The sequence below is a fragment of the Vicia villosa genome, unplaced genomic scaffold (assembly GCF_029867415.1).
Source record: "Vicia villosa cultivar HV-30 ecotype Madison, WI unplaced genomic scaffold, Vvil1.0 ctg.000938F_1_1, whole genome shotgun sequence".
In the NCBI taxonomy this organism is placed as follows: Eukaryota; Viridiplantae; Streptophyta; class Magnoliopsida; order Fabales; family Fabaceae; genus Vicia; species Vicia villosa.
The window spans coordinates 314347-340514 of NW_026705420.1; the positions used below are offsets into that span (position 1 = coordinate 314347).

Below are 26168 nucleotides of genomic sequence, written 5' to 3' on the forward strand. Positions count from 1 at the left end.
GATGAACGATTGTTGCTTTATTATTGTTGTTGCATTTTAAATTGATTTTTATTCAACACTTTTTTGTTTGGAAGTTGTTTTCAGTTGGATAAAGATGTTACCTCATATAGTTGAAATTGTGATTCTGCTGCTTAATTTTGAAAGTTGTTTTAACTTTGAAGATTAAATCATGTTGTTATCGGTTCATCCGAGTTTAAGTGTTATGTATATGTTTTACATGCGATTAAATGTCGTTGGTTTTGAGAAGTAAATGTAGCATCCTATTTATGTGTTGAAATTTTGTAACTCTGATTTTAATAATATTCACCAGATAAAATGGTGTGTTACAACTTTCATGTCCCGTAACATTTAGTTCTTTCTTCAGACATCTATCGTGAAAACAATTTAAAATATAAAATCTAAATAGTTATAAATAATAATTAAAATTAAACATTATTCAAAATAAATTTCTTGAGATTTACTTACCTCTTCGTACCATAAATGACAAATAACATGTTACTCATATCGTACGAGAAGAGAGGTTTCATACAACCCTTCAGGAAACTAAATAGGTTGCTCCACATGTGAACTTACTCTTCCTGTACATTAGTTTCCACTTGAGCTCATTGTCCTACACCTCCACGGGGAATAATTTTACAATAACATCCTCGCCGAATCAAGACTAGTCCAAAAAAAAATTAAACAACTTTGAAAAAAAATCTCGGACAATATGACCCAAAGACATCTGGTGAAGGAAAATCTATGAACCGGATGTCTTATGTTCAGGTTCTTCGATTGGTTAAAGTTATGGGAATAAGACCAAATTACGTACTTGTAAATCCTCCAGATGTATTTGCATGGATCATATGACTTGAGTGGAAGACCTCCAGGTGTTTTTATGTGGATCAGATCAGATAACTTACAGGTAAGGAGGGAATAGGCCAGGACGACTAACAGTAGTCTAAGCCCCAACCTACATAGGCCTAGGCCAGACCATACATTTTATATAAATAGAAAAGGTCTAGGCTTTTTTATAAGCCTATTTAGCTTAAAAGATTAGGACACAGGCTATATAAAAAGTCTATTAAGCCTATGAGTCCGGCCTATTTAAATAAATATGAATAATTTTATTATTATTATATTGTATTTTGTACTTTGAATTAAAATATAAAAATAAATCTTGGTTATCTTGAAGAAATTATGAAAATAAGATGAAAAAAATCTTATGAACAATGTCAGTTGCTTCTATAAGTTCTCTCAAACAAATAGTATCACAAAATTTATGCTACCAGGTAAACTCAAATAAGTCAATGCAAACAAACATTTAATCTCACTGATCTTTTAATTTGTTAGTTTATATAAATTTGAGTTGAATGACTTATTTACAAATGTTCAAATGAAATAGGCTTTTAAGTAGGCTAATAGGCCAATTAGGCCTTCAAAAAGGTCAGGCTCATGCCAAAAAATAAGCATATGATAGGCTACAGACCAGACTTAGGCTTTGAATTTTTTAGCAGGCCAGACTCAAGTTTGGCAAAGCCTAGCTCGGCCCAGTCTATTCTCACCCCTACTTGCAAGCAAGACTTCCAGGTGTTTTTTTGTGGATCAAATAACTTGAAGGAAAGACTTCCAAGAGTACTAATGGATCACATAACTTTTCTCTAAGATTTTCGGTACACAAATTTTCCCAAACTCTCTCCACTTCTTCTATATTAACCAATGTATTGAAAATAGAAATAGGGGAAATCACAATTTTCCAAATTAGAAGTATTTATTATGGAGTATTTAGGTCAAAATTTGAGAAATAAAATTTGAGAAATGCCCTTTCCACCCTATAAGGTACGCCCAACACATTTGAAAACCCAAAAATGCCCTTATTGGTGCGTGGAGATGCATCTCCAGACGCACCTAAAATCAAACCAGTCCTTATGATTTAATCGTACGCCCTAAAATCCTCTAATCTACGCATTACTAATCAATTGACCAAACTACCGATAATGCCCTTTCCTCAACAAAAAAATTCACACTACGAAAATGCTATTTTAGTAACTAACAAATTAACACTACAACTTTTCTACTTTCTAATAACTATTTGACACTTGGCAATTAAAATCCTTTTTCCATACTAAAATGCCCAGGACCGTAGTTTTACCAGGGTTTCTGCAAAACCCTAACACACTCATTGTCTCTTACTTTCTCTCTCATTCAATAGGGTTTCTAAAACCCACTCTCTCAATTTCTACGCTTTTGCCCGCCGCAGCCACTGTTTCCACCCTATATATACAATTGAGAAATCAATCTCATTTTTGTTATCACCATCTCACAACCTTCCTAATGAACCGGGTAGATTTTTGTTTGGGCGAACCTTGTCGTCGACCACCGCTTCTCATTCTCCGACCGTCACAGCTCGAAATGGAAAAAGAAAACATTTTTCTTTCTCTTCTCCTCAAGATCTCTTTAAAGAACCAATAATCTTTTATTTTGGAGCAACTTTATCGATCTCCATCTCCGACCATTTCAAAGTTAAGGTATCTTCTTTGATTTACTGACTTTCTGCTAATTTAATGCTCTTTTCCTGATTTACCGCTCTTTTTTTACCTAAGTATGAAGTTGTTTATGAAATTTAGTACGGTCTTCTAAATTTAGGCTTAGACCATCTGGAAGTTAGTTTTACATGACAAAGGTGGTTTTTCTACATGAAAGTAAGTGATTTTGTTTGATTTTGAAGGTGGTTTTTTATAGAAACATAAAGGTGATTTTGTTTCATTTTGTTTGATTTTGTTTAATCATGAATTCTGTTTTTTATTTTTATTTTATGTTGATGCAATATGTAATATGAATTCTAGAATCAGAAAATGTTATTAAGTTGTTAAATGAAGTTATTCATTAAAACCAACTGTATTGGGAAACATTTTGATTTTCTTTTTCTGTCCATTGAAAGTATACAGAGATTTGGGAATTAGATGCGAAAGATCCTTTCATTGGAAAAGGATGGGATGTTGGTTTATACCAGATTGCCCTCTTTAAAGGGAAAATAACATATCGATATCTACAAAATGCTTTCTTTCTACTTCACAATTGTTGCCCTCTTTAAAGCATCATATGTATCCCCTGAGTTGAAAGCCATGTTCCATATTTTTGGTTGGTAAGAATAGCTTTTAACACACAAACAACGGCTTTTAGCGTTTCTAGCTTATTGTGGCTCTAACTGATTTATTTGATGAAGGTATGAAAAGTTGTCTTAAAACCAATCTAAGAAAACTCCTAGATGATGTATTGCGATATTATTATTTTGACATGTACCTATTTATTCTTTGGTAAAGGGATTTATTTTAGGAATGAGATAGCTTTCAATTTGTATCTAAACTTGTTGATTATGTACTTTATTTTTAGCGATGATTTGGTGGAAGAAGCTATAGGTGGTGCATCAGTTGCAAAATCCTTCAAAGAGAGTGACGAAGCATGCATCAGTGACTCTAAGGTAATTCATTATGTTAGTTTCATTTAGGGTTTATTTGGATTTACTCACATGTGTTTATCTAATAATATAAATATTTGTGAGACTGTTTGAGAAAACTTATAGAAACAACTTATAACATATCCATAAGCTATTTTCAACTTGTCATTTGTTAGAGAAATATCTGAACACGGTATAACTTCATGTTTATATACTCACTGTGTTTGATTTATGCATCAAAACAGTGTGATTCTATCCCTTCCTCTCTAACAAATTTCTTCTAATTTGTTGAGCTGACATGTTTTTATTCTCACTTAATTTAAGGATAAAGATGCTCATATACATCAATAATCTCTCATGAATTAAACTATAGGTTATACTTATGTTTTACATGTCAAATACTGCAGACTGAAGAGCTTAAGCAGTTTCCATCGATGGGTCGACTGGTAGTTTGTGCGGGAAATGGTGCTATTCAAAATAAAACTAATTTGTATAAATTTAGTTGAGAGCTCACTTTTCTACCGTAATTAAATATTAAACCGTCATTGACAAGATTTGTTATGCTCTTATAATTGTTTTTGCATTCTGATAAGCAAATTAGTTTCATATTATTCTTACAACTTATAATTCTATTTACAATACTTGATAGTGTAGGGTTATGTGTTATTCGCTCAAAATGTTTCAGGAAAATTCATATTCTGATATGAGTGGATTTACCATGATTTTGCAAGTTTGAGATTTTTTTTGTGTTTGTTGTTCTCATCTGTCAGATTATGGAAAATGAAATTGTGTACACAATTTCACTGAGAGGACAGAAGATTGGCGTTTTTTCTCTAAATGCATCGCACGAAGTCGCTCTAAACGTCACCAGTATGTTCTATGTTGCTAATTCTTTCTTAATCACCTTTGTCTATGTTCTATGTTGTTAATTCTTACCAACATACCGAGAAGGTGCATACCTTACCAACATTCTGTTGAGTTTCATGAGCATTCTTTGTACCATGTTGCCTTATTGGTTCAATATATTTTGATTTTTAGCTTATAAGTAATAAATTTGCATATGTACTTTTGTTTAAGAAATTAAAGATTTCAAAATATTTGCTTTCAAGGGGAAAAATCTTTCTTCAATTTTTCCACAAATTTATTTATTTAAAATTTCTACTTATTTTATGGCAAGAAGCTTCTCATGCAGTGAACACGGGCTAAAGAATCTCTAGTATATCAGTTATATTCTTCATCATGTTTGTGTTTTGGTTCATTGACTTGTATTATCTCATTAATTTTTTAAAATAATTTGAGTTGAAAAAGAGAATGAACATTCACTTAATAGAATATGTACTCATTTATATCACGAGTGTGTTCTGTTAACAAAATTCTCAATTCATCCTTTGTGTTCTATTCACTTGACAATAATGTACTATTTGGCTTTATGTTGGTATTATGGTTGGAGCTAGCTAATATGTGGGAGTTGGGTCAAAATTATTTATGAGTTCAGTTTGAGGATGTTTTAGTTATATCTTAGACAAGTTGAATAGTATAGGAGTCAATTTTTCTGTGATGCTTTTGTTAAATTAGAATATAGATATGTTGTGGATTTGTACATGAAGTTAAATGAGTCATTTGACAATACTGAAAATTTGGATGTAGATGACAATTTAAAGAAAACTAAGATAATTTATGTTCTATGGTTTATTGGTGTTTGATATCGTTTAATTAAATGTTCTACAGGGTCGAAAATTCCAAGGCTGGAGTTGAGATAAATGAAATAAATAGTACTCATGCTAAATTATCCAAAGTATGTATTACAATTTCCCCGTGAAGGTACATTATTGGTGCGTAGGATTTTAATACATAGGTAATCTCTGTTTCCAGGCTAAAATTACAGAACTCTAAGAGTTACTTGAATGAGTGCAGTCTGTGGAAGATCAGGTACAAGCTCTTTGGCAAAAGAAGTTTGCTTTTGATCAAGAGATGGAGCATGCTGCAACTAATCGGAGGGAGAGTTCTAGTGGAGTTAAGCGATTGTTTGGTGGGAATGAAAAATGAAGACCGAGTGCAATGCATCTTAAAGTGATTTGGGAGTTTATTTTGAGAAATTTGCTACATTATTTTTGGGCTCTCATCTTGTGATGTGATGCATGACGGATAAGATATTGAGCTCCAATTTTGATCAACTGCAAATTTTAAAAACTGAGTAAAAAGGTTTTTGAATTTGTAATTCACACTTTTAATAAGTTAATTTTGTCTGGCTCATTTTGTGAGATATTGGATCGAACTCTAGTATGACCTAAGGGTAGCTTCTTGGTTCGACAGGATTAAGCATGAAGTCGAAGGTTGTTCATATGCTTGTGTCGAAGATGCTAGGGTTGTTAGCATGTTAAATTAGGTTTTAGTGTTTAAACCCTAATTTGTTAAGTTAGCTTGTTTATTAAGTTGGCTTGTGTAATGGGCCTTGTGGAAAAAGCCCATTAGTATGTTAGGTTTTATTATAAATAACATACTAGTCTCTCATCATTGCTAAGCTGCAAATCCTAATTTAGGGTGAGAGAGGTTATTTGTTATTCTTGTAAACTTGTAACCTTGTATTCTAAGAGAAAGTGAAAGAATAACAGTTATAACCAATTCTTATGTTCTTCTTATCTTCCCTAATTCCTATTATATTTTATTCCTGACATCGCTTTTTACAACACATTTCATACTTACGTTTCCATTATATTTTATTGAATTTACTTTGATTTTATTTATTCTATTTATTCAAATTATAAGTACTTTACTTTCAATTGGTAGAGGAATACCATTTAAAATTTATTTGTTTCAACTTTCAAGCATGATAACTTCTTTGGCTAGACCTATATTTCATTTATAGAATGTATTTGAATTGATTCCCTTTGAAACTCCCATCACACATGTTTTATAGGGAGGAAACTATTTAGTTACTCTTGTACTAATAAATTACTCAGAACTACCTACAAGAATATGTTGTGTAAGAGTTGAAAGGGGGAAAAAGTAATGAGAAACTTTAGTGAAAAAAGGCCCTATTTTCCTGTGTCTATAGTATTTGTAGCATGGCACAGTACATCAGCTTTGTAGAATAACCATATTTTCTTTGCTGTTTCCTTAACATGGTTATAGTTAGAGTTAAAATTTGTACTAAATTTGTATCAGTTTTGACTTCTTGCATTATGCACAATGCTTATCTATGAATTCTAATAAGAAGATATCAGAATCCTTTTCTCAAATAAATTAATGTGATGCATATATTTAATCATACATTTTTATATGATATATAATTATTACTTTTAATTATTTCAGTAGTATTAATTAAATTGACTATAATAATTGCTTGTAGCTAGATTACCTATTACTCGGATGCAATAAGTTATATTCAGATATATATGACATATTTAATCAATTTTATTTACAAGTTATAATCTAAAATTTGAATTAATAATTTATTTTATTAAATTATATAATATTTAATAGTCCTACATACAATTAATTTTTTATTTAATTTGTCGCTATCAACACAATATGTATTTTATTTTAATCAACAATTATCGTTATAGTTTATTTTTCTTCTTCTCACAGATTTTTTTTTATTATTATTTAGTACAATTAAATTTATAGGACTATTATTTATTTTTAATTAAATAATTAATCATAAATTTAAATTGATATCTAAATAAATTTTATACCGTACCAAACAAATTTATCCGAGTGAACGCACGAATATCTTACTAGTTAATATAAAAAATAAAAGAATTTATTTTCTATCAAATTTTAAGTTATGGTTGGGGTTCTTGTGATCATTGTTGCGACTCACGTTACAAGTTTTAAGTTATGGTTGGGGGTTCTTGTGATCATTGTTGCGACTCACGTTGCATTGCATCGTAAATTTTAATTGGATTGTAAATCTGAATTAGGAGGTTGTTATGGTTAAAAAAATATCTATTACGATTTTTTTATTACATAAGAATAGGAATAGGTTTTAAAATATTGGTTTTTAATTCTGTTAATTGTTTTTATGAAAATAATTAAGTAAATATGAATGAAATTAATTGAATTTTTTTGTCAATTAATCACTTTTTGAATTTTAATACCAAATAAACCAACTTTTTACTATATTTTTCAAACTAAACCTGTTTCAAAAAAAATGGATTAAAGACGAGACGTGACATTTTTTTTTTAATTTTTCTAGTTATATGTGGATTTGATTTTACTTGTAGATTTATCTGCATACAAAAATATTAAAATATTTCGTAGATAAATCCGCAAGTAACACTAAAAAAATATTCGAGGTGATATTACAAGTGGCGCCTCCTCTTTAATTTATTTATTTTGTTTGAAATATGGTTAGTTTGAAAAATATGGTGAAAGATTAGTTAGTTTGGATTAAAATTTTTAAAAAATGATTAATTGATAAAAAAAAATTAATTAATGTGGTTTCAATTAGGAATCCAGTTTGATTTTAAATTACACCAAAATTATGCCGTGTTTACAAAAGTTAGAATATACAATATTGAAGCCACAGTTACAATTCTAAACAGCAATTTAAAATTATGCTTGTTTTCTTCGGAATATACAGTACAATAATAGAAAAGGCAAACTAAACTAAAAGGAAATTAAAGAAGACAAAAATACAGACAGACTATGTTATATACTGTTGATAAGCCGCTATGGGATCACATCACATGACGGCACACGCGGCGGGGTTCTCATCACTGAAAGCAGTAGTATACCTAACTTCAGCCGAACTAGCCCGCGCGAGGTTCGAAACATTCGGATCATAAGCGTTTCTAACGTAACCTGAAGGTGCTTTTTTGTCGTAAATACCAGGAGCATAAGGGTGCGCAACCACGTCGTATGGAACATAAGGCCATAGCTCAGCCCTTTTCCCTGTTCGATAAGTAATACGATTCACCACCTTTGAAGGCTCCACGTACCCTGTAACGGTTACTTTGTTTGCTTTCCGTTCAACTTCCACTTGTGTCACCCCTTTCATCCCTTCAACTGATCTCTTCACTTTTCTCTCACATCCTTCGCAGTCCATCTTCACTTTCACCTCCACCGTTTGGAACTGCTTGCGTTTTTTCTTGTATTTGGAGCTTCTTCGGTAAGTGCAGTCAAAGAGGTCGGAGATGTGATCGAGAACACCCATGTTGTATAAGCGTTTGATAATGTTGTTGTGTTACAAGTTCTACTTATGACTTCAAATATTTATAGAGATGATTGAGTGGACTAAAAAGCCATAATAGTAAACTAAAGTATCAGATAGTAATTAAGGATTATAAATCTGACTCGTCCATGTGTCTGTTTATTATTCGGTGTGTATGGTTAAGATTTCATTAGCGGAAATATGGTCGGTGGTTGTTTTTGTTTTTATGTGATGTTTTCAAACTGCCGGCACGTATTATGAGGGTTGTTAGTCAAATATAGATAATGGGAAAGAAGGATTTAGTAAGGATATGGTGTGACATATTTTGATGTTACTGGAGGAGGAAACTGGAAGGAAGGAATGTAGAATGAATTTTCAGTAACCAGTAGCAGCAACTGCCGTATGGTATTTCATTTCCATCATTTCTCATATAAAACTTATCCAGATTTCATCATTAATAATATACAGTAAATCTTTTGAAAAAGATAAAAGCATTTTTTATTTTTTTTTAGAAAGCAAGAGATTATATTGATGACAAAACTAAGGGTTCTCCAACCCGATTACAAAGAAAATCGGAAAACTCCGACAGAAAAAAAAATACAAACCAATTACGTTTATGAGAGAAAATACAAAGGATCCATACAAAATTTGTAAAAAGAGTAATTGAGATGTGTAATTTTCCCGCAAAACGACCACTTCCATACCAACAACTTGATGTCCCAAACAGTATTATTCACATTCCAAGTCTCCTTACGGAAGCACCAACCATTCCTAACCGACCAAAGAATCCATGTTGTAGCCATCCAAACAACATCCAATTTTCTAACCTTCACATTTTTACTATAAAAAAAAGAGTGTCATTCCATAAAATTCGACAAACACTCATCATCAAAATTGTCCTCTTTACCCACCCAAAAAACTATTTCTCCCCAAATATACTTTACCACCCAACATCCAAAAAATAAGTGATTCCTACTTTCCGAACAATATCCACAAAATGTACACTTTAAATCGTTCAAAGGAAAAGACATACCTCTAATCACCAAAAGGTCTTCATTGGAAGCCTATTATGAAGTAGTCTCCACCCAAAAGACTTTATCTTGAAAGGCACTTCCATCTTCCACAAAATGTCAAACGCTTCCTCATGCTTAATTGAAGGACCGTACGGTATGCGTAATTTCTCATAAAATTCATAACAAGAAGCTACCGAAAATTCCTTTTCCGGATTTCCCAACCACACAACTTTATCTTTTCCTTCCTTCCACCCTTCGAACTCCGCCAAGCACCCCCTCATGGACATGATATCCGCGTCAAGAACGGTATTCCCCGCTAAGTGGCCGGGAATCCCAAAATCCCTCCATTGCCACGAACCATTCACCCGTCCACCCATCGCGGCCACCAACACATGCTTTAAGCGAGATGCAAGAAATAAATTCGGGTAGACCTCTTTTAAAACTTTGTCTTCCAACCAATATGCTTCCCAAAAAGGAGTATTAAATCCGTCATGAATTATAAATCTACCACAAGCAACAATGGGGTCAATTAAAGAAGAGGAAAAAATCTTTAAAATATCCTTCCACCATAATGAACAAGAGGAAGCTACTTTTGAATCTCTTTCCAATCCAAAAACCTTTGAAGATAAGTCTCCGTATCGTGCCTTTAAAACATTGTACCACAAAGAATCTTGCCCTTGAAGTATCCGCCATCTCCACTTATTAAGAAGAGCCATATTAAACGTCGCCAAGTTCTTCACACCTAAACCTCCTTTATGCAAAGGAAGAGTGACATTCCCCCACTTTAGCCAATGAATACATCTTCTATCTTCCACTCCACCCCATAAAAACCTACTTTGAATGCTAGTAAATTTTCTCACCACCTTTGCCGACATCTTTAAAAAAGACATAGTGAAGATACACAACGAACTAAGCACGGACTTGAGAAGAGTAATTCTACCACCCAAATTCAAAAAACAATTCATCCAACCTTCCAACCGATTCTTCATTTTTGCCAAAAGAGGATTCCAAGTGGCTTCCTTCATTGGACTGAACCCAATTGGAATTCCGAGAAAATAAAAGCTATTATCTTCCAATTTACAAGAAAGAAAATGGGAGACCGCTTCTAAAAAATGAGAATTAGTATTAACTCCAATCAACTTACTTTTTTGATAATTAATGCCAAGCCCCGACACCACTTCAAAAGCTCTAAGAACCGCTCTAACCGCCCACGCATGTTTCCAATTGCCATCCCCCACAATTAAGGTGTCATCCGCAAATTGAAGAATATCCATCTTACAAGCCCCTTTTATAGAGAAACTTTGAAATTCTCCCACTTCAATCAAATTTCTAATTAGCCCCGTAAGACCTTCCGCCACCAAAACAAAAAGGAAAGGAGAGAGAGAGGATCTCCTTGTCTCAAACCTCTAAAAACTTTAAATTCCTTAGTGGGACTACCGTTAACTAGCACCGACATGTTACTAGAAAACACCAAAAGTTCCATCCACTTCTTCCACTTTTCCCCGAAGCCCATTCTATTCAACATATAACGAAGGAAGCTCCAACTAACCTTATCATATGCTTTTTCAAAATCCACTTTAAAAAGCATGCAATTACTACCTTCTTTCCTAGCATAATCCACCACTTCATTCGCCACAACCACACCGTCTAGCATTTTCCTACCGGGAACAAAAGCACTTTGAGAAGGAGAAATAATAGGTTGAGAACAAGTTTCAATCTCCCCGCCAAAAGTTTAGCCACCACCTTGTACAAACATCCCACCAAGCAAATGGGTCTATAGTCGTCCAAACCAATCGGATTCTTGGATTTCAGAATTAGCGTAAAAAAAAGAAGAAGTTATAACTTTAGAGATAGAGCCACCTTCAAAGAAATAGTTGAAAAAGATGATAAAGTCTTCTTTGATAATATGCCAACAATTCTTTAAAAAAAGAAAAGAGTAACCGTCAGGACCCGGACTTTTATTCCCGCCATAATCCCACACCGACTTCTTGATTTCTACCTCGGTGAATGGTTTTTCAAGCCCCTCCGCCTCCTCGGAACTAATAGTACTAAAATTAATGCCATCCAATAAAGGTCTCACCTCTTCCGGTTCTATGAATTTATTCCCAAAGTGTTTAAAAACCTCCTCCCTACCATCTTCCACCGATTCCACTAAGCCACTCGAAGAAAGAATAGGGCCTAAATGGTTGAGTCTTCTTCTTTGTTTCATCCCTTTGTGGAAAAAACTACTATTCGAATCCCCCTCCTTAAGCCAAGAAAAATTAGAATTTTGAAGGAGCATATTTTCTTTTATCCTCAAATTCCTCTAAAATCTACTCGACGCTTCCTTTCTACACACCAAATTACTACCAAAAGAGTCTAAGGAATTAGAATCTAACCTTTCGTCGACAATATTGATGTCATGAACTCCTTCTTCAATCTCCAAATCTATCATCCCGAACACCTCCCTACTCCACTTTTTGAGTTTATCTTTTAAAATCCTAAGCTTTTCCTTAAGGATAAAGTCTCATCTTCCTTCCACCTTTAAACTTTTCCACTCTTTTTCAACAAAAGGAATGAAAGAATCAAGCGAGAACCATTCGTTGTTGAATTTGAATGATTTAGGACCCCAATTTTGATTATCCACCATAATCCAAATAGGGCAATGATCTGAAACGTCTCTATCACCAATCAATTGATCGATCACTTGCCATCTATTGACCACGACACTCGATAAAAGAAACTGATCAATCCTACTTTTCGATTTACCATCCCCACTTTACCAAGAGAATTTTTTTCCTTTACAAGGAACATCCACCAAGTCGCTCTTGATAATAAATTCCGAAAATAACTCCGCTTCTTTCTTATTAACCAAAACCCCCTACCTCTCCTCTCTCCACAATTTTTGATAGCGTTGAAATCACCACCCAAGATCCATTCACCATCAACGAAAATCTTCTTCAATTCAATCAACTCTTCCCACATAGATTTCTTCTTATTAATATCGCACGAAGAATAAACATTCACCACATAATAAAGATTATCCTTCCAATTCACTTTGATTCCCAAAAAGCCATCGCCTTTAAAACTATTCAATACCGACATACTATCATTCTTCCACAAGGTAATCAAACCACCCGATCTTCCTACCAAATTCAAGAAAGAGAAACCAATGTTCATAGATTTCCAAAAACTATTAGCAATACTCTCATTCATACTAGTCACCTTCTTTTCTTGGATAATAAAAATGTCCGCTTTACTTTTAATAATGATGGAACTAATTCTCCTTCTTTTGAGTGCGTTCACTCCCCCTCTAATGTTTAATGATCGAATAATCATTGATCAACATTATGTAACACCTTCCTTCCTTCCTCTTCGGTTTCTCTCCATTTTTCCAAGTCTACAATCCTACTCACTAACTTGTTCTGCCCCTCCACGTCAACAACACCCAAAGCAACGATGGCCGCCCATAATTTATCCCTCACATCTCGGTTCACAAATTCCCATTGCCTCCCATTGTTTCTTTGAATATCGAATTCTTCCATGTGATCCCCATAATATTCCTTCGACCTCCCACTAAGCAAGCTTCCACCCTCTGCCATTTTGATCAAACGCAAACTTCCTTTACCATTTCTTTTAATCACCTTGCTGTCAGCCTGTTTTGTCTCCCAAACAGACCCCGAACATTTCCGATTTTTCACCCCTGTCGAAACTCTACAGCCACCTATGTTCAAGTCATTTAAATATTTTACTTTCAGTATCTTCCCTCCGGACCTCCCCCCACATAATTCTGATGTGCATTTAAACATTTCCGGACTAGGAAGATCTAAATTCTGTCCACTGACTTGTGTTTCCGCTACCATACTGCTAGCACCTGTTGCTTTGGTGGTAACACCTTGCTTTACATTTCCAGAAGAATAAATAGGTCGAGAATCATAATTGTCAATTGAATTTCCATTTGATAAATATCATTTAATGCCGTGTCCAGTGGAACCTCCCTCTACTGCATTACGGATGTTAGCCAATGAGAGGTCAAACATACCGCCACCCACTTTTAAGCCCACAGATCCCTCACTCCTATCCCCTATGTCGTTCAGTGCATTTGAAATTTTGTTAAACAAAATTTCCTTCTCTGTATGTATTTTTCACTCCAATCTCTGCGTGTCTTTGTGGCTCTTCCCGGTTTCGGAAATAAACTATTCAATACTGTCTCCTGAACTATTCGACCCCACCGCTTCCTCCGAATCCACTGAAACAGCATTCCAATCATCTGCAGATTCAAATTGATCGCTTCCTAAAGACACATAAATCTGTTTACGAACCGACGAACGAAACATTCCCGCCGCGTCTTCCCTAACGAATAATTCCACCCTTATACCGTCGATATTCACCGAAACAGAATCAGGAATCACAAGAGATATAGGAATATTCACCATGACTCTTGCGACATCGAAAACCTCCCCACTAGCAGTGTGCTCATCGAGACATATGAACCTTCCCCATGTTTCAGCCAACGCGACAAAAAACTCAGAACTCCACACATGAGCCGGAATGCCATAAATTCGAAACCACGCGTCTTTTCCGTCGTCTATCATACCTGCCTCCTACTTCTTGACTTCGACAAACCAAGACTTCCACCAATTCTCGCCTTCACTAATCAAGTCTTCAATGAAACCCTCTTCATTCTCTTCGAGCAAACAACAATTACCGCCTAAAGGTGTTACTTTAATCTCGAATACCTCATCCCTCTCCATGTGAGTTTGAACGGTATAAGCTAACCCCGGGATGCACACCTTGCCCACATATGCCTTCTCCATCCTACTTCTTTGAACCACATCAGATTTAAAATTTAGTAGAATAGTCGCACCCTCCTTCATGACCTTGCCGATATTGTCATTCGCCACAGCCTTAGGATAGGAAAAAGGAGAATTTCTACTAGATTCAGCCCGAAAACTAACCTTTACCTCCTCCACCTTAAGCCAAGACGTCCTTCCCTGCGTTTACGTCTGCGTCTCCTTCGCTGCACCGTCCCGCCTTCCTCCAGATCCAGGTGGAGCCCTCATAAATCTCGGTAAATTAACGTGAATTTTCCTGCCATCGATAATAATATTGTCCAAACGAACTGCTAACAACCTGCCATCTACAACGCCGATAAACAAAGCAAAACCGAACCGCTTACCAAACTTGTTTCTTCTGGGTGAAATTGCAACCTCAACCACTTGCCCAGAACAACCGAATAACTCAAAAAGTTCCCTAGCCGAGTAAACCTCAGGGAACTCGGAAACATACATGGATGTCACCTCTTTACCCACTGAAAATGAGTTCCTGTTCCTCCACCCATACAGAAAGATATCCCACCGTGCCACGACACGCTTCAAACAAGTTACTTTTGTCCACCCTCCCTTCTGCATAACTAGCCGACACGAGACCAACAAACCCCGATGAAGGAGCGGAAACCAACCCTGATGAAAGATCGAAATCCTCAGTCAACCCTAGAAAGCACCCGTTACAATCCATCTCAGCAACAAGATCCCTGACCCTAAGATCTTGAGTTGAAATCGAAATTGACGAGATATCGTAACCAATGCTTGAAGCCAACCGAAGATCTACTCAGGGCCAGCCAAGAAAAACAAAGGGAAGAAGATGGAACATATAAGGAAGAAACGAAACCCCCCAATCGCCGGGTGCGCTGCTCACTCTCTCTCCTCTCTCTACGTTTGCTTTTATTGTCCTCCTTGTTTCCTTTTTTAAAGCACTGTTAATATGTGGGCCTTCCTCCACATTTCAAGTTTAAATAAAAATATTTTAATATGATAAGAGTTCATGATTAGTGTTCACTCAGGTCCATTATGTGATTATTATTATTATGTTTCTTAGGTAATTGTAACCATTAAGGTTTGCACAGTTGTAAACTCAATAATGATATCAATTTTTTCTTTTATTTATGGGTCAATATTAGTCCAAAAAAATACGGTAGTAGCTAATGCGTATGACTCGGAAGTACATATACCTAAAATTTTAGTATATTATTCATTACATTTTATAAATATGAAGAAATTTTAAAATTCAAATTTCTAAGTTCGGACACCCTAAATACACAACAAATTTTTTCATAAATAAGTCAAATTCAAGGTAGAAAAAAGTCTGAATTTTGAATTTCAGATTACGAATATTAAAATTTGGCGCATAACACATCACACCAAACTCAACTTTAGAATCACGCAAAATCAAAATTAAAAGGGTTTGTCCAAATCTCAAAGTCTGAACGCTTACTTTTAAATATTAACACCCTGACATTTTATTCTTCCTTCCCTTTCATTTCTTCAAATTTGCACACAAGTGAAAATAGAGCTCACTAGTGCCTACTCCTGTTCCAACATTTTTCAATTTTTTCACAACTTCTACTCCACTACATTCAAGTTTAACACATCTCTGAATATTTACTCAACTACATTCAAGCCAAGATCATCAATCTATCACATTTGATAAGTTTCTTATTTCCTAACTTTTTTTTTTAATTTGTGATGCATGTATTTTCTAGATAGGTTATAGTTATGCTACATTTTGTTACATGTAATAGAGTCATGTCTATTTTGTCCTAATTAGATTCGGTAGAAAATTTTGAACATTTGATGAATAGGGTTCGTAATGCTTTGTTTCTGTTTCTGTTATGGGTTCGTGCAATCCAAATTTTGAAATCTAGACCCTTAATCTAGATAACAAAATCTGGATTTTAGATATTTTGCATTTTGTATTTAGTTCGATTCGCTAATACATTGTTTCCTCTTCTTTGATTATGATATACATTTTCTTGTTCGATTATAGGAAAAATGGCCGATGACCTACAAATATTTATACATGATAGAATGATCCAACATGCTTCAGTGCGCAAGGAGAAAGCTAGAAACCCGCGACCCACAATTGTAAAATCGTCATTTGTTGCTAAAGCATCATCTTCCCGAATTCAAGTATCTTCGACTCATTATGAATCCCCCGCTACTCTAGTACATGTTGTTGTACTTGATGTTGAACTTGATGATGTCGTTTATAATAGTTTATTGGGAGGTCCCTCAGACCTTTCACTACTTCCTCTATATGTACACCATACTTCTAGGCACATGTGGAAGAGAGAGGTAACAAGAATATTTAATTACTCTCTTAAAAATTTGCATTATAATAATTGAGTTGTTTGACGATTATGTATTTATTTTTGCAGTAATGTGAGACGTCGAAATGTATAAACCATGGTGTAAAGGTAGCAAAGTTGTCGCAGTCAGATGAACTACAATTTCAGGGCGTCTTATAGCTATATAGACTGGATGATTTCTGCAGGACTGAATATGGCTATATTATAACCATGGTTTATTGTCTGGGTTTGTTGAGAGATGGCATGTGCAGACATTGTCATTTTATAATCGATGAAATGACCATCATACTTGATGATGTATCAATGTCTCTAACATCTTTCTAATGACTTTCTTAGCAAGTGTACTAACACGGCCGAAGTAATAAAATAATTCGTCTCTACAGAAATTGCGAATATAAACAACATAATAATAATGTGACTTAAAATAAATAAAATGAGGGTTTTCAAATATGATAGGTACGAAAAATAAGCACGAGAAGAAATTCAGAGTAAAGTTTCGATAAAGAAGAGCGCTTAGATCTTTATTTAGAATCCCTTAATTATATATGTTAATGAATGTGTATTACATGAATAACAATTACACTATAATCATAAAGCGAATTAACAAAACCACTGCACTCAATTCTTTGGTGAACAACTCGCTAATTTAGACAATAATTCCCTAATTCTTTAGGTGAATTCAAAGTATACCTAGGCGTTTCTAAGTTCGTTAATTCTAAAGCCACAACTTATTATTACCTATTTCTATTTAATTATTTCAACAATTGCCCTAATTTAGATCGGTAGACTTACAGTCAATAATCCATACTCATGTAAAGTTATTTTGCACGCTTGTCAACACACAGAGAACAATAAGAACAAGAACAATTGAATAATAATTATAGCATAAAAACATTCAAATAATCTCAAACATTCATATGATCCAACAGAGTACAATTAGGTTCATCTCTAAAACCTAATAAAAAATAGCTTAGTTACTCATTGTGAAATTAACAATTACCATGAGTTGAAAAGAAGAATTGTGTAAAAAGTTCATTACCATCAATTTTCAGCCAATGACTTCAATGTTCTCCAAAATTGTGTCAAAAGTTCATTGTCGTCAATTTTCAGCCTAGAATTTGTCACCCCCAAAAGTCCATATTTTTCTATTTAAAGTGCAAAAAGCGTGTCAGAAGAAAGCAATTTTGCGATTGCATTGCTCAATATCGCGATCGCGCTACTTTATCATCGTCCACGATGAAGCCATTGCGTTTGCGAGAAATCCAAGGTGAAAAACACTTGTTTTCTTTTTTTTCTTCTTTTAAAATTTTCTGAGTCCCATTTTATTTCTCGTTTGCAATTTTGCTCAATTCTTCTTTATATTTACTTGGCTTTTTCTCATAATTCTACCAATTCCGTAAAAAATACTCGCAAATATTACATAATAACATAGTTTCATCACAACCCCAAACTTACTATGTTGCTTCTCCTCGAGTAACTTGTCTGTAAATTGAAAAATTCAGCAGATATAAAATGATTACCCTTACCAATGAACATCACCATTCTTATTTTTTATCAACACACTTATCCCCTGCTTCAATCCTGATAATTTCGAAAAGTTCTTCCAACATCACAAGCATTCAACTTGTCTCTCTTCTCATCTTTGTTCACTCAAAATGATAAGGTTATCACATAATCAATGTACAAACGCATTTAACCATAAGTTTACAAAGTTTCTATTACGTTCAATCAGAGTCGTATCTAAACACAAACTTTCGATGACTTTTCAAAGTTGTAACGTGACTTATGCATGGGTAGGATAATTTTGGATAATAGGCTTAAACCTAAGAGTTAGGTACATAGTTCTCCTTATGTTACCTTGTTCCTTTCATCACAAAATTTTACATGATTAATTGGTACTAGAGAAGGCAACTTGTTGGTTTTTTTCATTCGTTTTGCATCAATTTTTTTTAAGAAGTCATTTTAACTTCTTTGTTTTCTTTTTGCCATTATTCTCATTCTTCTCTTGTACCCCAACCCCAAAATTTAATGTTGCTAACTTCCAAGAGCAACCCCAAACTTAAGGATGTCAAAATGGGTCGCCCGCCCTGCCTTAAGCTCACCACAAAAGGGACGGGGAGGGCAAGCCCGCCAAGTGAAATTGGGAATAAAAATGTAGCTCGCCCCACCAAGGTAACAAGTTGCACTACAACAAAATACACCTACGATAATACTATATTACCACAACCATTTATCCACCGTAGTCATATCTTATTTTTTACGCACATGATTTTTTTATTAAGAACAAATTAATCCAATACCTTCGTTAATTAAGATTAGACAATATTAATTCAAAACAAATTAATTATGTTAACTTCGTTAATTATTCTTGCTAGTACCTTATACGTCTCACGTATGTTGTTTCTCATGCTTTTGAACCTTCAGTACAATTTAGTCTCCATCGATCAGTGATATAAGGCAATGTACAATCAAGTTTCAACTTTACATGAACCCAATGATTGTTGTTAACAAACCAACTACAATACATTCATGTATACTCACAAACATATATGGACAGCGACGGACCTAGGTGTCAAAGACGGTAGGCGTAAGCCCCCACTATAATTTTGAAACATTTTTATTAATGCAATAAAGACCTAAGTATCCACTAATGTATTAGTTAATTAGTATTCTATTAGTTTGTATTTTAATGTTAATTAGTATTCTATTAGTTTGTATTTTAATGTCTAGTGATATATTATCTATTACATAATAAAGACATGCGACATGCTTGAAAGATGTTTATATGATCTTTAGGAAATTATGATAGTGCATTTTTTCAATTAAAAAAGAATTAATAACCTATAAAGTAATAATAATTATATTAGAAACTTTAAAAATCATTATTATATTTATTTATTTATAAATGATTAATTTTAAGGTATTGCATAGACAATATAAACGAATATTACAAGTACAACCAATCAAAATCCTTAAATTTGTCATGTCATATTAGTATTTTTAAAATAAAATTATGTTTTAATTAGGGGTGGCAAAACGGGTCCGACCCGCGGGGAAAGCCCGTTTTACCCGCACTTTTATGCGGGGCGAGGTAAGGTTTTAGGCCCACTCTCTTTAATGTGTCCGCCCCGCCCCACCCCATTTTTTTGTGGGCTTTTGCGGGCATTAGCTTTTTCATACAATTTTACTATTTTCAGGCCTAAAAGGTTCAATTCCCGCGGGCTTTCCCCGCCCCGCTCTCACTTTTTTTGCGGGGCGGGACAAGGTTTTAGGCCCGCACAATCAAATATGCCCGCCTCGTTTTTTCGCGGACTTTTGCGGGGCGGGCCTAAACGGGGCGGGCATGTCCGTTTGCCACCCCTAGTTTTAATTGAATATATATCTCTTATTGGTTGAAAATGTAAAAATATTTTACACTATCAGTGCATATTTCTTTTTCTCATAAATGATATATTATGTTTTTAATATCAAAAATTTATATATAAAATTCCCCCCCACAGTCTAAAACTTCTGGGTCCGTCTCTGTATATGGAGATACCACAAGTGGGAAAAAGTGATGTTAAGGTTACTGAACAACGAGACCAATATCATATCGTATCCATAAGCAATAGGATAACCCATATCAAAAATCATCATCCACTTCTCACGATCTTGAACACTCAAGCTAGATACTCACAACAAATTCTTAACTTCAGAGACCATGTCATGGAACACCTTGAAATACATCTCATTATTTAGATAAACTTCACTATCTAAGTGCGTCCTAACCAAGGACCATGACTCTGCACCCCATTCAAGTAAAGTTGGAGTAGCATGAAAATTACAATTTCTATCAGGCTTCACATATATAATATCTTCAACATAGTCATGTAAAGAAAAAGGAATCTGAGATAAGTAAATATGTCTGCAATACTTGCTACACGGTTGACTTGATAAAGCTTTAGTAGATGGAATCTTTATTATTTGTCTTTCTCGTGAAACCTCAATGTACTCCCACCGCGAAGGACCATAATGCACATTACTCCCTTGTCCTTTCTTAATTTTCTTAAATCCTCTTTGGGGCTTGTGCTTCACTAGTGGTCGACACATGGAAGTTGTGCTTGGATATGTTAGTTCCTGAAACATATAAACTAATGGAACCAGGTAACCATGTATTTGAAGACATGAAAGTTCACACACACACACAACATGTGTTGTCCTAATGAAGCAACCACATTCAAATATGTCAAAACCAACAATTTTTTTGGCACATACTACGTGAAAATGTTTCAATTGTTGCTGAAACTCATATGCACTATTTGAATACATAATTTTGTTCCATAGATCCATAACATGCTATTGACTATTAGATTTGACATACTCCTTGAATTTCATACTAACATTTTATGAAAAATGAAACACACACAACAAATGAATTAAGGATGAGAACACAACTTCATGGCATTCATCAGGTAAAGTTCTCGATCCGTCAACATGACCTTGGGAAACCTTTTCTCTAATGTAAGCAACTCCCCCAGTTTCTCCAGTGCCCGTTTGAAGTTTTTCTTCGTTTCATGTTCCAAACAAACAAATCCAACTAAAAAATGTCAATTTCGTTGGCATAACGCCAACGATTTCAAGTAGTGGGAGACAATACATATTTGGTTTGTACATACAATCAACATAATATGTTCATCACCTTCACAAAAGCAATAAGATTAGTAAAATTAAAGGAAGCCGATTTTAGTTTGTTTTTTATGTAAAGTAAAAAATCAGCACCAAATGAAACATGTTCAATAGCCTCACTGAATCAAGATGTGTCAAAATTATATCAACAATAACATTTGATTCCTCCTTGTTTTTAGTCTAGTAAATGTATTTCCCATCATGAATTAATTTCAGTAGATATTGCATTTCTGTCAATGAGCCTATCTTATTCGTGTGGTATATAGATCTTGCCTTATAGATTTGCATAACACTCATCATGTTATCATGATTTCTATCTTTCAAAGCGAGCCACTATGTACCTCAACTTCGTGTGGTATTTTGTCATATCATTCAGGAACAATCATTCTTCAGATTTCATACTATTTAATATATCATGAACCACTAAATCTTTAGCCAATTGATGATTGTGAACACCACATCTAATAGTTACCTTCCAACCACCACCGCTTGACACTGATATGAACATAAATAGACATTTAACTTTTCTACTAAAAGCTCCTTAAGGCGATTTCTAGTTCTTCTAGTTTCCTCCTCTCTTATAACTCATAATCAATTTGTCTTTCCTTCCTTTTTGTCCATTTGCTATATTAGAATGAGCAGTAACAATAATAATACTATGTTATCTCCCAATAGACTATGCCCATGATAATACGTCGGTTCGAGAGGGAAATACTTGTTAATTAAAACATATAATGAAGGTATGGTTCATACTAGAGATACCAAAAGTCGTTCAAAATTTTCACTGATAATTTACAAATGTCCGAGCAATATGCGCTTTACCGAATTTTCCAAAAATTTTGAGAAAAAATATGAGATTTTTAAAAATCCAGTAAAATCTCACATACCGATTTTTTAAAAATCCAATAAAAATGCAAAGATTTTGATTGTCTCAGTAAAAAAACTATATCAGTTTTTTTAAATACACACTAACAATTTTTTTTTGTGTTTTTTAATCATGAGATTTTTGTAGCTAAATATCAAAATGAGAGGGGGTAAATAATAAAAGTAGCATTTTGATCAATAAGAGAAATCGGGGTGCTAATTTTAATTGGAAGGGTGCCAGAACAAATTCTCAAAAGCAATCCCCAAAGATAATGATAACGGGCTTTAAGAATTTGTAGAAGAATTGCAACCCAAAAGGCCCAATCCAGCAGAATTGTGTGTGTTTTCTTTCACTATAAAAACCGGTGTTTCATTTTGAGAGAGGCATTGGCGCGAGCGAGGGCATAGAAATTTCAAGCAAACAAAAATGGCGGAAGAACACGAAATGGAGACTGAGACCGAGACCGAGCTTGAAGAAGAGTTCTCTGTTTGGAAGAGGAACACTCCTCTTCTATACGATTTGTTCATTTCCCATCCTCTCTCATGGCCTTCCCTCACTGTTCAGTGGGTTCCCGCTTCTCCTCAACCCCACTCTCACCCTTCCTTCAACACCCACAAACTCCTCATAGCCACTCACACTTCCAACGAAGAATCCAACTACCTCATGTTTGCAGATTCAACACTCCCCGTAAACCCATCCCAACCCATCTTTTCTGAGGATCCGGAAAGCCCCTTTCTTCCCAAGGTTTTCATTTTTTCATTCATGTTTTTCTTTTGCTTGATTTTATTTTATGGGTACCAACTGTTCGATGAAATTCCTAAATGATATTTCTTGTTTGTTTTGCAGGTGGAGATTACTCAAAAGGTTCTTGTTGATGGTGAGGTGAATCGGGCGCGTTCTATGCCGCAGAACCCTAGCATTGTTGCTGCAAAGACTTGTAATTCAGAGGTTTATGTGTTTGATTTTGCTAAGAAACGAGGAGATAGTAATGATCCTGATTTCAGGTTGAAGGGTCATGATGAAGAAGGTTATGGTTTGTCTTGGAGTCCTTTTAAGAAAGGGTACCTTTTGAGTGGTTCTAATGACCATAAGATTTGTTTGTGGGATGTGTTTTCTGAATCTCAAAACAATGTGCTTGATGCTGTTCATGTTTATGAGGTAATGCATGTTTGGTGTGTTATATATTGGTTTTGTTGTGAGATTAATTGTTATTTTGATGATGGAATTATTGAAGTTTTGATTTTGTGTATGTTAGGGCCATGAAAGTATTGTTGAAGATGTGTCTTGGCACACAAAGGATGAGAATTTGTTTGGGTCAGGTGGAGATGACTGCAAGTTAATAATTTGGGATTTGAGGACAAACAAAGCGCAACAATCACTCAAGCCCCATGAAAGAGAGGTAATGATGTTACTTCATAATCTTCGTGTAGGCTAGGCTAGGCTATTCTTCATCAAGCATGTAATATGGTAGAATGACATGCTGTTTATCACGTAGAATTTCCTTTATTTATGAGGAAAAATGCTTATTTTTACTGCATGAGATTCCTAGAATCAGTCCATTTTGGGTTTTATATGTTATGATTTTGCTAAAGGTTACAATTAATTTTGACCATGTTGGTCTTAAACATGGTGTTTTATTATGTTTTCAATGTTTGTAGATTTCACTGTTTTCTCCTTTTTTTTTTTTTTTTTTGCTGAAATATGCTCCTGTTACTGTATGTCTGTTGATATTTTTGCCTGAACATTAGTTGTCACTCACAGTGTTATGTTGACTCCTCTTTTTTTTGTTTCGAACAGGTGAACTTTGTTTCTTTTAATCCCTATAACGAATGGATTTTGGCTACAGCATCTTCAGACACCACTGTTGGTCTCTTTGATATAAGGAAGCTTGAGGCGCCATTGCATTTTTTAAGTAGCCACACGTACGTCCTTCATCTATCACAATTTCATATTGTGTGTTTTTTGTTAATGTTATTACCCTGTAGTTGATGGATCAAATAGTTATACTTGTTAACCCTTTAGATCCAATTTCTTTAGTTGTGGAAATTTCAGCACCTTCTTCTACTTACTAATTTGGTTTACTTTTCATGTGTAGCGATGAAGTGTTTCAAGTAGAGTGGGATCCTAACCACGATGGCATATTGGCATCTTCTAGTTCTGACAGAAGGCTGATGGTTTGGGATCTTAACAGGTAAGAAGACATTTCTGGTTTTCCATAATTCTTTGTTCTTTTCTTTTTCACACAATGGTGAACAAAATATAAATCTGCCTTTTAATGTTAATGACTCAGAATTGGCGATGAGATGATAGAGGGAGACGAAGAGGGTGGTCCTCCTGAACTACTCTTCTCTCATGGGGGTCATAAAGGAAAAATATCAGATTTTTCATGGAACCAACACCAGCCATGGGTAATCTCAAGTGTAGCTGAGGATAATTCTTTCCATGTCTGGCAAATGGCTGAAAGCATTTACAATGACGGAGATGTTGATGACGATAACAGTTGGATGGGTATCGATCAGCACTAAGTAGAAGTAGTATAAGAAGGATCAGAGGCAACAATGCTTTTACAGCCACTGCTTTGTTGTTTTGTTGTATTTTTTGTGACCATTTGACTATTACCAGTTGTTATATGAATGTATTGTGATTGTTAAAACAATGGTGGGCATCATAGTATCATGGCAACAAGCTTTTATAATCAGAATGTATTGTGACAAGTATGTTAACTTAGAGGGTGATCTGGTTTTGGTCAAGTTGCAGCCTTTTTGACAGACTTTGTTGAATTTGCATTTCCTTTATGAGCTTGCATTCCCCAAACTCTACAACTCCTGATACAGTAAAGGAGTAACCAACTAGCAACCAAATTACAGCTTCCTGCAGCTGACAAAATTCATAATTTTCCAACTTTGCAGACATTCAACATGGTAGTGCAGCCTTGACTTACTTGCCTCTAAACAATCTAATGAACACAATGGATTTAGTATAGAAATGATAGGAAGATGATGCTATAACTGATATGGTTAATGATTATCAAAAGAGGTTACAACATATGGATTAACTAACTAACACATCCTGATTAATACATAGCTCTCAGCATATATCATTCCCAATTGTTCCCTTAAAATATGAATTTGTTGATCTTTAATGCCTTTGTAAAATCAACTGCAAGTTGTAGTGCACTTTAATTGGATAATAGGTAACTTCAAAAGCATTTCAATCATGACTTATTCCCTAATGAAATGAAGTTACTGGTTTTTTGGCTGATCAATTGTCAATGACGAGCTTCAATGGCTTCGTATTTGATTTTACTCAAACACAAAACACTGTCAGGTTGCTTCTTAGTACACTTTTCTTAGTACACCAAGAGATGACTCCATAATTATGTTTTAACACATACTCTGAAGTAAAGCTGTCAAAATGGGTAGTTCATATGGGCCGGCCCGCCAGGCCCGAACAATCATAGGGTTTGCGTCTTAAAATTAGAGCTCATATTTTTCAGGGCCTTTTTAACCTAGCCCTGAAAAGCTCGCTACCGATTAGGGCTAGCCCATATGGGCCGTGGGTAGCCCATCAGGCCCGTATAATTATAAATTTAAAAAATATATATTTATATTTATATTATCTTACTCTAAAATAGAGTATTGATTTTTCTCACTTCATTAAATTTTATTTCTATTTTATTCAATCTTTCTCTTTTAAATTAATACATTAATATAATCAACATTTTTTCATCGTATTATATTAGTTTTTCTGGTATAATAAATATTCAAGTATTATTTTATACAATTTAGACATATATTGTATTTAGAAACACATTATAGTATTTATAAGAGATAATATAGTACTTAAAAATGTATTATGTTTAAAATAACATAAATTTTAATTTTATTTATAATAAATATTATGAAGTT

The 26168-nt window shown here is 34.4% G+C and overlaps 3 protein-coding genes across 3 annotated transcripts; 2 read left to right on the forward strand and 1 right to left on the reverse strand.

Moving 5' to 3' along the window:
* Nucleotides 1-2653: 2653 nt before the first annotated feature.
* Nucleotides 2654-5482, forward strand: LOC131632358 (probable inactive shikimate kinase like 1, chloroplastic). The gene is made up of 8 exons (XM_058903112.1): nucleotides 2654-2681; nucleotides 3206-3278; nucleotides 3373-3460; nucleotides 3844-3882; nucleotides 4207-4306; nucleotides 5012-5123; nucleotides 5165-5231; nucleotides 5351-5482. The coding sequence occupies exons 1-8, from the start codon at nucleotides 2654-2656 to the stop codon at nucleotides 5480-5482; spliced, it is 639 nt and encodes a 212-aa protein (XP_058759095.1).
* A 2381-nt stretch (nucleotides 5483-7863) lies between these two features.
* LOC131632366 (heavy metal-associated isoprenylated plant protein 26-like) lies at nucleotides 7864-8634 on the reverse strand. Its single transcript, XM_058903120.1, has one exon. The coding sequence runs from the start codon at nucleotides 8592-8594 to the stop codon at nucleotides 8124-8126; it is 471 nt and encodes a 156-aa protein (XP_058759103.1). The 5' UTR covers nucleotides 8595-8634; the 3' UTR covers nucleotides 7864-8123.
* A 13998-nt stretch (nucleotides 8635-22632) lies between these two features.
* LOC131632354 (WD-40 repeat-containing protein MSI3-like) lies at nucleotides 22633-24961 on the forward strand. Its single transcript, XM_058903109.1, has 6 exons — nucleotides 22633-23004; nucleotides 23107-23418; nucleotides 23516-23659; nucleotides 24058-24182; nucleotides 24356-24451; nucleotides 24551-24961. The coding sequence occupies exons 1-6, from the start codon at nucleotides 22687-22689 to the stop codon at nucleotides 24783-24785; spliced, it is 1230 nt and encodes a 409-aa protein (XP_058759092.1). The 5' UTR covers nucleotides 22633-22686; the 3' UTR covers nucleotides 24786-24961.
* Nucleotides 24962-26168: the final 1207 nt, after the last annotated feature.